At 35.0% G+C, this 12,441-nt stretch overlaps 2 protein-coding genes across 21 annotated transcripts in view; one reads left to right on the top strand and one right to left on the bottom strand.

The window, feature by feature from the left end:
* Erc1 (ELKS/RAB6-interacting/CAST family member 1) overlaps positions 1-12,441 on the top strand; it is a 1,605,700-nt gene that overhangs the window by 349,930 nt on the left and 1,243,329 nt on the right. The gene's annotated exons all lie outside the window — the stretch shown is intronic.
* Kdm5a (lysine demethylase 5A) overlaps positions 1-12,441 on the bottom strand; it is an 81,424-nt gene continuing 68,983 nt past the window's right edge. The window contains exons 25-28 of the mRNA XM_015500793.2: positions 12,163-12,322; positions 10,346-10,566; positions 8,023-8,433; positions 1-938 (exon numbers count right to left, since the gene is read on the bottom strand). Of these exons, the coding sequence (XP_015356279.1) occupies positions 732-938; positions 8,023-8,433; positions 10,346-10,566; positions 12,163-12,322 (999 nt within the window). The 3' untranslated portion in view covers positions 1-731. The remainder of the gene's footprint in view (positions 939-8,022; positions 8,434-10,345; positions 10,567-12,162; positions 12,323-12,441) is intronic.

Here is a 12,441-nt window from a genome sequence, read left to right as displayed (position 1 = left end):
GGGGGGGGGGCAGAAGCCTGGATCCATGTACCTGCTCTTCTCTAAAATGTAGATCCAGAATCCAATCTAACTAGATGACATCCTCCTCCTTAGGAAGGTAAGGTGATCTGCCTCAGATGGTGCAAGGTTCTCTTATTTGGGTTTTCTTCTTGGTATAAACAAGCACAAGTGGCTGACGCCTACAGACTGGGCTATAATCCCAAGACTTCTAACAGGAGTAACTCTAGCCTGTACCTCCTCGTTATAATGGTAGAGCTTTAAATGCCAGGTGATAGAAGGAAAATGGTTCTCTAACTTCAATTACCCCAACTAAGAAGATTCAAGCAATCAACACCTTCTCATGGTGCTTGCCCCTAGGTTGTAAGCCTCTAACTAATATCAACTGGCTATAAGCCACATCCTACATGCCTTACTAGCGCACCAATGTATTAATGCCAACCAGCTGCCTAAGAGCTCCATCAAGTGTCCGACTTTAGTGCAGTAAACCATACTCAAAGGAGACATGAGTTGAAATACTGGCTACTGTGCCAAGAAGACATTCTTTGCACAAATGTGTAGACGGGGAATGTAGCCCACACAATCCATGCAAAGAGGAAGCCAGAACTCAGAGGACTGTCTCTGAAGGCCATCTTTGGAAGCAACATTACGAGTGGATCTAAACCACTCTACTTGATGACTAAGGTCTCAATGTGGTTCATTTCCCCCCATGTCCCAAACTAACCAAGCATTTGCTAACTGGTCTCTTTAAGATCCTCCACTGGTAGTTGGTAGCTCATTATGTAGGAAGGAGGTGGTAATTGACCTGGGCTATCTGGCCCCTGCTTCTTTGCACAGTTTATACAGATGTAATCTTCATTTTCAGCCATCTCTGGAGATACACCCACACAAACTTGATGAAACCACTCATCACAGCCACCATCACATTGTACCCAGTCTACCTGCAGAAGACAAGATTGGGGAATGTTTAGGTTACACAACATTAAGCCCAGAATAAAAGCAAACCAAAGAGCTTTCTTGGCTTAAATGATAGCAAACAACTGGAATGTCCAGAGATAGACAATGACTTCTTATGGGGTTATTTTTCAAAGAAAGAAGCTGAGAAGTTAATACCCCCAAATTACATTTTACCACAGTATGTTCACAAAATTAGGCCTCTTAGGTACTTCATTACCTCATGAATACCTGGGGCTCCTTGTGAGGCAGAAACATGTTTGGGAAAAACTTGACAAAAAAGAAACTTCTACTAGAGCAGCCAAGTAGTTTAGCTAATATTAACAATGTCTAGGCTCTAAGACAATGCAATTAACAATCAAGAAAGGAAGAGTACAACAATGTGAAGGCAATCCTGTGTATTAGCTTTATTTCAAAGAGATAAGCCAAAGTACTAAGAGCATTAAATACCTTTTTAGAAAAGCAGTCACATAGGCCACTTTTAAAACTAATATTTTTTATTCTTCTCTTCTTCCGTTACAAATACAACTCCCTATAAAAAGTTAGCAAATATCAGAGGTCAAATCTTACAAATTAACCAATTATAACAGTCAAAGACACAGGTAAATAGGATCACTCTGGTGTTTAAAATTAAGTCTGGAAAACTGATAAGTGTCAGTGGCAAATGCCAAGCAAACTACAACTCTACAGGGAAAATTCTGTGATTACGGGAGGCTGGAGAAACACTGTAGTTTGGCAACATTTTAAGCCTTAGACCTACAGTTAACAATAAAGTGACTTTTATATTTGGAGGGTGATTGTGGTAGTTTTTATGTTAAGGCAGATGAGAACCTTTAAGATCAAAAGAGCTTATTCTCCCATACAAACATTGATCATTTCATTGACAATATAGGAAGCCACTTAAACCATGAGCTTTATCATTTATCAGAGCAAAGTAAGGAATACAAAGGGATCAAAGAAAGCACTTCAGCATAGCTTATGAGAAAGAACAATGGAAGTTTTGGCTAGATAAATGAGTTTCATTCTGGGAAAGTGAGTAATTTTCAAAATTAGTTTCCATGTCCTATAAAAATTACCAAAACCATGATAGTTGTGTCTGTAATTTTAGACTTATAACAAAGGATAGGGAAGATAATTTGTACAATAATTTTTTTGGTCTTTATTATTCCTATTTTAGAGTTCTAGATCTTAAGAGACAATATTAAAAGTATAAAGATTACTGCACTCAGAAGTTCTGAACTCTGGTATATATAATTTTAGTCTAGCTATTTAACCTCACTCAATTTCCCTGCCTATAAAACTGCCTGTAGCATTGCGTCACCTCTTCCATCAGAATCACTCGATTGTTCATTAAAAATGTAGCTGGGAGGCTGGAGTTGTAGGTCAGTGGTGGAGCATTTTCCTTGCATGTGTGAGGAACTGGGGTTTATCCTCAGCATCACATAAGCAAATAATATAAAATAAAGATATTGTGTCCATCTACAACTTAAAAAAAAAAAAGTAGCTGGGACCCATCCCAGACTCAAAGTATATGGGCATTATGAATCAGAAGCCTACATTTTTAATAAGTTCCCCACCTGATTCTTTGCTTGCTTGTCTGTTTTTGTGACACAGTCTTGCTATATTGTCCAGGCTAGTCTTAAAACTTCTGATATGCCTGCCTCAGCCTCCTAAGTAGCTGGAACTGCAAGTACATAACACTGCACCTGGCTTCCAAGTGGTTCTTATATATTCTAAATTTGACTATCACTATTGCCTCTTTGTAATACCTTCTTCCTGTAAATTGAAACATCAATTACTTCCTAAATCCATTTTTACTGTATAACTGTATAATGTTTCACTTCTGAAGTCTGTTCAATAAATAAATTAATCATAATATTCTTTTTGGAGCACGCTAATCAAAGACAAACTAGGGAAATAATGGCTCAAATACAGCAAAGTAGAAATAAAGGTACTGCAAGCAGGTAAAGGCTTACAAAGTGCTAACTGTATAAAAGGTGAACTCAGGATAAGTGTTTTGTTTGGAACTGGTAAAGGGGATTGAAAAAATGAGTTGTTTTTCTTTAGATGCTTAGATCTGAGATACTACGTTGTTTCATAATGCTACCCCTAAACCAATAGATAATTCAATTCAATTATAATTCATGCTAATCCAAAAAAAAGTTACTGATTTATCTATCAGTATTCATTATCAAGAAAAATGTCTCGTGTCCTTTTTTCTGGTACCAGGTGTTGAACCCAGAAGCATTTTACCACTGAGTTGCATCCATAGCCCTTTTCATTTTTTATTTTGGGAAAGGGTCTCATTAAGTTGCTTAGGGCCTCATTAAGTTGCAGAGGCTGGCTTTGAACTTGTGATCCTTTTGCCTCATCCTCCCAAGTAGCTGTGATTATAGCCATGCGCCAGTGTGCCCAGCTTTCTCATGTCTTTTTAAATCTACTTTTGCACTATAGTCATTGGTTTCAAATTTCACAAAATTAAATTGACCATTCTTTTTCAAGAATGAAGATGTTATTTTCCCTTTTGTGATATGGAATGCAAGTTCCCTCCTAAGCCTAGCTCTCCCATGATTTCAAAAGAAAATATATGTACACAATTTTCCACCTGTATACAAAAACCTATTTATAATGTAATATAAGGTCTGTTATCTGTCAATTGAACACATCCCAGACATTTTTTATGTTGTTGTTATTTTAAGAGATGGGGTCTTGCTATATGCCCAGGCTGGACTAAAGTGATCCTCCTATGTCAGCCTCCCAAACAGTTGGGACTATAGGCATGACCACCACATCAGGCTTTCTGTTAAGTTTTTTTAATAATTATTTTGTGACTCACTAAGCACCTTTTCTAGTGAAGGAAAAAATGACTATTAGAACTCACATGCAGTTACCCAAATTATAATTATTATTTTGGTTTTTATGGTGCTGGGGATTGAACTCAGGGTCTTATGCATGCTAGGCAAGCACTCTTAACAACTGAGCTATATCCCCAAACCCCAGTTAGCCAAATTGTGTGTTTTTGAGTTTTCAAGTTACTAAGTAATCTGTTGCCCCTGCGTCAAAATCTTCTGTGGATTCAGTTGACATTCCAAACTTTAGTGTGCTTTATGATTCTATGGGCTTTTTCAAACAAAAGTGAAACTCAAGTTTGATTAATAGATGGTTATGATAAAAATATTGATAAGAGAAGGACTATTTTTTGTTTCTTTTCTTGCTTTATCATCAAGAAAAATTATTATACAACCTATTGTCTGGGGTAGATTCCCAGTGTGCCCAGGAATGATAAATTTGCCAGTAGGTGGAATAACAGTGTTTAAACTGATAAAGTCCCTGGTGAATTAGAATAGTTAATAACCCTATCTCAAATGTGTGCGTGTGTGTGTATGTGTGTGTGTGTGTGTATGTATGTGTGTGTGTATGTATGTGTGTGTTACACATTTACTTAATCCAGACTTTGATAATCTATGCTATCAGAGTTATGAACAGGTAAAGTCACTAAAAATACAAATACTTTGGTTAAGGAAATACCCCATGAAAATCTTCTTTAAAATCTGAGTGGCTAACAAATAGTAAATGTGAGGGGCACAAATTAATAAATTTAAATCTTTTAACTTACCATAACAAACTTGTTATGGAAGGAAGTAGTAATGGGTAAAGAAAAACACCACAGTAAGAGAATAAAAAAGTAGAAGAGGAGGGAAAGTCTATTCGTATATATAAAATGATTAAGTATTTACTCTAACACTAAAAAAAAGTGCTACTTAAGGATCAGCCCCAAAGAAGTTGTTCTCTCAATGTTAATTTGTTTTATTCTTTGTACCAATATTTTTGTAGTAGCAGATTTCGGGAAGAAAATACTTGCTTTTTAAACTAATTTTTTTGAAAACAGTTATTGTTTTAAAGTTAATTTCATCTTGAATTTGGTAATTGATGGAAGAGATAGTTTTAAAAACCATTTTATGATAGTCTGGTATTATCTTTTTTTATTCTTTCTAAAACATCTTAAAAATGAGGCTTGGGCTGGGGATGTGGCTCAAGTGGTAATGCGCTCACCCGGCATGCGTGGGGCGCTGGTTTGATCCTCAGCACCACATAAAAATAAAATAAAGTTGTTGTGTCCACCGAAAACTGAAAAATAAATATTGAAAAATTCTCTCTCTCTCTCTCTCTCTTTAAAAAAAATAAGGCTAGGTACATTTGAGTAACCATTCTTCTAATTTTTAAAAGAATATTTCTCAATCTGCAAAATTTTAGGACAAAGTAATAGTAATTACAGGTTAGAAAAATGTCCTAAAAATGAACCCTAGAAGTTATTTCTTGCTGCATGATATTTAAAGAACAGACTTCCCTAAAAAGCATTCTTTTCTTGTCATCATTTTGTTCTAAAGATGTGTGCTGTGCATTAATTACATTTTCATAGAAAAATGCTACAAACTGAGAAGTTTTAAAATTCTTTTTAAAAATTTTAAAAGAAATGTACTAAATATTTAGTGAAGCTAATGTCAAGAATAAACAGAGAACCACAAAAGTTTCAAACTAGCAATGACATGTGAAACATTTATAATCTGAAATAATCTGTTTAAAATTCAACAGAGAGGGGCTAGGGTTAGAGTGCTTACTTAGCATGTGTGAGGCACTGGGTTCAATCCTCAGCACCACGTATAAATAAATAAATTAATTAATTAAATAAAGGTACTGTGTCCACCTACAACTTAAAAAAAAAAAATTCAACAATCGGGGAGGTGGCACACACCTGTAGCCTCAGCAGCTCAGGAGTCTGAGGCAGAAGGATTAAGAGTTCAAAGCAAGCCTCAGCAAAAGCAAGGTACTATGCAACTCAGTGAGACCCTGTCTTTAAATAAATACAAAAAATAGGGCTGGGGATGTGGCTCAGTGATTGAGTGCCCCTGAGTCCAATCTCTGGTACCCCCCACCAAAAAAAAATTCAACAGAGAAAAATAACACTAAGTATAATTTATATAAGCTAGTGACACGGCAAGGGTTAGAGTTAAAATAGACATTTTCTCTGAACACTCCACTAAATCTTTGCTCCATCAAAATGTTCCAATAAAAATATCTATAATGTCAAGAATAAATTTCAGGATCTATGGAAAAGTAATGATCACCTCTTAACACACTGCATTTTTTGTTAACAAGTGCATTCACAGAGATAATTTCATGTTTTGCCAGGCATGTGTTAATTTATATTTAATTTTAGAGCAAATGACAACAAAAACTGCCTGTAGTGTTTATATGTTATAGGAAAATGATAGGGATAATAGATGAAAAGAATCATATTTAAGTGTGAGCAGAGAAGAAAGATTAACTGACAAGGACAAAAAAGAGAAGACAAAGGGTTCATGATGTATATAAAAATTATAGGAAGAATGATTTAAAAAGCTTATAAGAGAAATACCCTATCTCACCACTAGTCTTGAAACTGCCATAAAATTAAATAAAAGAAAAAGGTTCTGCCAACACTGAGCTGTTAATACTTTAGTACCCAAAGAGAAACAGTTGACCCTCCCATCAGTCTTTTAAGTAACAACTCTGGAAGAAAATAGATTCAAAATGAAAGATTAAAATAATTCATACATATATTAACAATCTAATGAATTATTAAAATGTTTATAATATAGAAAAATGTTTATGAAATGAATAAAGCAAGAAAGTGAAGAGACAATATGACAATGATATAAAATAAACTATAGAAAATTGAGGAAGCAAATACATTTAAGTATTTATAGCTGTTATCCTTGAAAAATTAGATTATGGGATAAATATTTTACTCTTAATTCATTTTCCAAAAGTGAATGGAAAGCCCCTAAAATAAAACTAAGTATTAAGTGTCATTTTAGGAATGTGTTGCTGTACTTACATTTTAGGACTTATCCACAGAGCTGGGATACTAGTGGAAAACCTAGTTTGGGACCAGAGAGGCAGGGTTCTTGCTCTATGACTTTGGTCACAGGATTTATCTTTTCTGAGTTCCCAATTCCATCATTTGTAAAATGAGGAGCCTGAACAAAGTGACCACTTGGTCCCTTCAGTCTTTAAAAATGTGTAAGTACCTGACTGAGAAGATAAGTTGGGATACAACCTGTAGGGAATAGTGATGCAGTTTTATTTATTCTGCTCAGACTTTAAAATTGAAGGGCTATTAAAATTCTAAATACCAAGAGTATATTGAGCATAATAAATAAAACTATGAATTTGTTAATATTCTTGATGAGAATAATAGATGCCTCTAATCATTTAAAGAACTGAGGTTTTTCATAAATTCTGTCCATTTTTCTCATAAGTTCACATCAATATTAACTTAAGAATGCCAATACTGAATTACTATATTAAAATTTAAAACTGAAAAAATTTTAAATAATACCTATAAAGGTCTGAATTATTTGTTACAAAGGATTTTTTTAAAAAATCATATTCTGGGGCTGGGGCTGTAGCTCAATGGTAAAGCACTTGCCTCACATGTGTAATGCACTGGGTTCAATCCTCAGCACCACATAAAAATAAATAAAAATATTGTGTGTCCATCCACAACTTAAAAAATATTTTTAAAAAAATCATATTCTATTCAGTCACAAATACACATGAGCCTGAATGTGGATAAGAAATGAAAAGTTTTAGGTCTTTTGGAAAAAAATATTACTGCAATTTGCTAAAGCTCTTAATATAAAATACTGGCCCGTGATTTTTTCAGGCTGCTGTAGCTAACCGAAAAGTTCTAAGTTGCCCTACAGGAAAGATATAAGGCTTATTTTAAAATTTGTTCTGCCTACTATGTGTGAAATGCTCTGTTTGCCAGGAAATGTCATATACCTTCTCTATGTTCTTATCTATTATGTTCACTAAGTATGTAATTTTTTTAAAAAAAGAAAACATTTCTTCTATTAAACACAATGATCTAGGAGGCTCACCATTCAAAACATTTTATAGAAATTAAAAAAACACATATGTTGGAAATCCAAATCCTGGATCATAATTATATTATTAACACATCAAATATAAGTCTCTATAACTTGTTTTTGACCTGTCTCACACCTATAAAAAGTTGGAACTCACCTTGTCCTTACAGGGCCTTTGGCAGTTTTGTGCAGCACATACAGCATTCTCATCATCAGATTCCTCTGCTCCTGACCAGTCATACTTTGAGGGGATATCCAGCACTTTTTTCTCTCTTTTCTTTTCAGTACTCTCTTTAACAAGTTCAACTTTGGCTGCAGCAGCCTTTTCTTTCTTTTTCTTTCTCTCTTCTTCTTTTGCCAGTTTCTTGGCCAGTTTGTTCAGTTCCTTTGATTTGTCTGCATTTAACTTTAATTTCTTCTTTTTAGGTTTGTCCATTTTCTTCAGCTCCTTGGATTTCTGTTTTCCTTCTCCGAAAAGTTGTTCTGCCTTTTCTAGCTTCCGCTTACGTTTCTTCTCTGAAGAGTCCTTGCCTTTCATTTTTAATGGTTTCTCTTCCATGCTATCATCCTTCAAAGATATAAAATCAGAAACAATTTTAAAGCAAGACATTTAAAATCAGTGTCATTCTCTTACATGAGGTACTTAGAACAGGCAAAGTCAGAGACACAAAGTAGAAAAATAGAATTGATGTTACTGGGGGTGAGGGAAGAAGAAATGGAAATTTGTTGTTTAATGTGTATAGAGTTTGTTTGCAAAAAGTTCTTTATTAACTCAATAAATTCTTGGTGGTTAAGTAGTTATCAAAAATACCAGGAAAATAGATAAGTCTGTCTCCATGATCTCATTACAAAGGGTATTTAGTGACTTCGGCAAGGATTAGAAACTAGTTTATGTGACAATGCAAAAAACTGTCACTTTATGCTGGGTATAGTGGCACATGCCTATAATCCCCGTGACTCAGGAGGATGAGGCAGGAAAACTGCAAGTTTGAAACCAGTCTCAGGGGCTGGGGATGTGGCTCAAGCGGTAGCGTGCTCGCCTGGCATGCGTGCGGCCCGGGTTCGATACTCAGCACCACATAACAAACAAAGATGTTGTGTCCGCCGAAAACTAAAAAATAAATAATAAAAAATTCTCTCTCTCTCTAAAAAAAAAAAAAAAGTTATTAAAAAAAAAAAAAAAAAGAAAGAAAGAAAGAAACCAGTCTCAGCACCTTACCCAGACCCTATACAACTTAGTGAGATCCTGTCTCAAAATAAAAAATAAAAGGGCCGGGGATGTAGCTCAGCAGTTCAGCACCCTGGGTTCAATCAAGAGTACCAAAACAAAAACAAAATTTCAGTTTTCAAATTTCTAACACTGTTGCCATTATTCACCAATGTAATAAACATTAAAAATTTTAACAGAAAAAATATGTCTGATAACAGAAAGAAATGCAGGGGTTAGAAAAAGAAATACCTAAAAATGTAAACTTGATTATTCCTAAGGTAAACATTGAGAATTCATTTTTCTGCAGATTTGAGACTTGAGAATCTTTGACAGGAACCTAAGAATTGTAGAATCTGCTGTATTATAAATGCCTCAAGTTTATCACACCTTGAACAACATATGTAACCTCATAATACTTTGAGTTTCCTTGTATGTAATAAAGAAGACCATATGAGATAATGGATATGAAGAAAATGATCTGTAGACTAGAAAACACTATTTAAATTAGGCTACCTTAGATTTTTTTCCTCCAAACCAAAACCAAATTATAGTACCCTAAATGCATTTGTATCAACAACTGGTGTCACTGTACCACTGACTCCAGTACATGGAAACCAGGAGGCTAATGAAAAGAATATTAGGAGTTAGGAATTAAGTATGTTAATTTTTATTAGATGTGTGATCTTAACTTTCCATCTCTCTGATTGTAATATTTCTCTATATGAAGAATGGGGTTAATACTTGCCCTATTCTTCCCCTGCCTCTTAGGAGGCAAATCAAATGAGATCATGCATGTAAAAACACTATATGAATTACAAACTGCTATGAAAGTATAATATACAAATATGAACTCTCTCTCCTATCCAATCCAGTTCTATTTAACAATTCCCTTGATTCTTTTTTTTTTTTTAACCACTACATTTTCTTGCCTAATATTGGGCATTCCAAAAGTGGAAGGCTGGGCTAAGAAGACTGTTTTAAACTAGTTGTTTTCAATTGCCCTAAGGGGAAAAAAAAGAATTTTTACAAAAATAGCCTTTTATAGAAAATTTTAAAAACCAATAGTAATAAAACAAACACCATAATCACAAAAATTAATATTACATAAAATAGCAATACAGAAAATCATAAAGCAGAATTATTCTGGCTTAAGTGGGAGAGCATGACAGCCAGATTACTCCCCCTCAGTCATCCTCCAGTTTACTATCTAAGGAATCGGGGCATTTTAATGGTTTTAAAACCATTATTTAAGTTAGCAGTAAATCCGTACCTCCATGATATGTAGGAATCTGTCTTCTGAGGGTGGGTGGGTGGCCTGCAAAATCCTCCATATGTGTTGTGTTTCATCTAGAGATACTTCTAGGAGGTCTCCAACCATCATGAGCTCTTCCAGCTGGGCTTTAGCTCCAGGTGACAACTCCAACACCGGAGGTTCCAAACTTCGAGGAACCAAAGGGCTCTTCCGAGGTTGTTTTCTTGGAGTGCTAGAACCTTTTATAAAAAAGTACCGCAAGACAGAAAACTGAGAACCATGGACAAATGTAATTTTTTCAAAGTAAATGTTGAACAAAATGGGTCTCCCCCTCCTCCTACACTGACTTCAGATATCTGGATTCATTATATCAGTATATAAGTAAAATAAAGTTTGTTTTGTTTTTTATTTTTAAATAACTATTTATTTACTTACATGTGGGGCTGAAGATTGAACCCAGTGCCTCACAGATGCTTAGACAAGTGCTCTATCACTGAGCCACAAACCCAGTCCTTTTTTTTTTGGTACCAGGGCTTGAACTCAATTTAACCACTGAACCACATCCCCAGCCCCTCTGTATTTTATTTAGAGACAGGGTCTCACTGAGTTGCTTAGGGCCTCACTAAACAGCTGAGGCTGGCTTTGAATTTAAGATCCTTCTATCTTAGCCTCCAAAGTCACTGGGATTACAGGCGTGCACAACTGCACCGGGCGTTTTCTTATTTTTTGAGATGAGGTTTTAGAATGTTTCTGAGAATGGCCTCAAACTCTTAAGCTCAAGTGATCTTTCTGCCTCAGCCTCCCTAGTAGTTGGGATTACAAGCACACACCACTACATCTTAGAAAGTGAAAATGAAATTTAAAACAAATACAAAAAGATCTACAATGCCAAAGGCCACTTTAAAATTGTTTCTTTATCCTGACTACTGCATAATCTCTTACCCAGTCTCCATTTTAGACTATACCAAAAGATTCAGCAGTCAGCTGCCCTACATAAATAAATGGTTGGCTAGTCATAGTGGCAGATGCTTGTAATCTCAGATACTCAGGAGGTGAATCTCAGATACTCAGGAGGTGGAGGCAGGAGAATTTCAAGTCTGAGGCCAGTTTTGGCAATTTAGTGAGACCCCATCTCAAAAAATTTTTAAAAAGGGGTGTGTGGGGAGCCAGGGGTAGGGAGGGAGCTCAATGCTAGAGTGTTTGCCTAGCATGCATGACACCCTGTATTCAATCACCAGTACTGCATATACACAAAAAAATTAAAAATAAAAAATAATTTTAAAAAATGGTTATCTTCCAAATGAATAGACTGTAATATGTTTTTCCATAAAATCTTAAAAATTTATGAGAGAGAGAGACATTTTCCATATTACAGTGTTGTAACACAAAGCAGGATGAATTTATTTTTACTAGGCAAAAGAAAAGCAAACATCATGGAGAAATCATCCACCAAGGAAAGGAAGAACTTTTCTAACAATTAAAGCTACCCAACCCAAAATGAATATTCTTAGAGAGCAGTGAATCTTTCAACAATTGGTAATGATCAAATGGAGGCTAAAATGCCTAACAGCAATTTTATAAAAATGAGATGTGATCATATGGAATTTAAAGTTCTCATTAGAACTCTATAATTCTATGTTCATTTTTAGATTATCTAATGATAGAAAATGCAAATAGAGAATAGATTTCCCAAAATAGTATTTTCAGGTTCTATTAGCATTTCATGGTAGGCATCATACTCAATTCAAGAGGGATTCACAGTCTTGAATAATACAACCCTTCTTCTCATTTTAGATTTATTTTCTCTGGATTTTTTTTTTTTTTAAAGGTAATACCTTGAGAACAACTCTTAGAAGCAGAAGAATAAGCATGTTCTGCACAGAATGAAGGTGCAGTCCACATGTGAGTTACTACTTCCTCAGACTTGATGGGAATTTCTTCATCACAAAAAAGATTGGGTTCTAGACTACTAGAGGACTTCACACTGGCTGTGTCCTGAAGAAGAAACAATAAGAGGTATTCAGAATTAGTTAACCACATAGCTTATCCTAATGTAAGAATCTAAAAATGGCTTTTAGGAAGCTTCTAACATAACATACTAAAAATATGACATT

This window comes from Marmota marmota, unplaced genomic scaffold, assembly GCF_001458135.2.
Source record: "Marmota marmota marmota unplaced genomic scaffold, marMar, whole genome shotgun sequence".
Lineage (NCBI taxonomy): Eukaryota > Metazoa > Chordata > Mammalia > Rodentia > Sciuridae > Marmota > Marmota marmota.
This window is presented reverse-complemented; position numbering and strand designations above follow the sequence as displayed.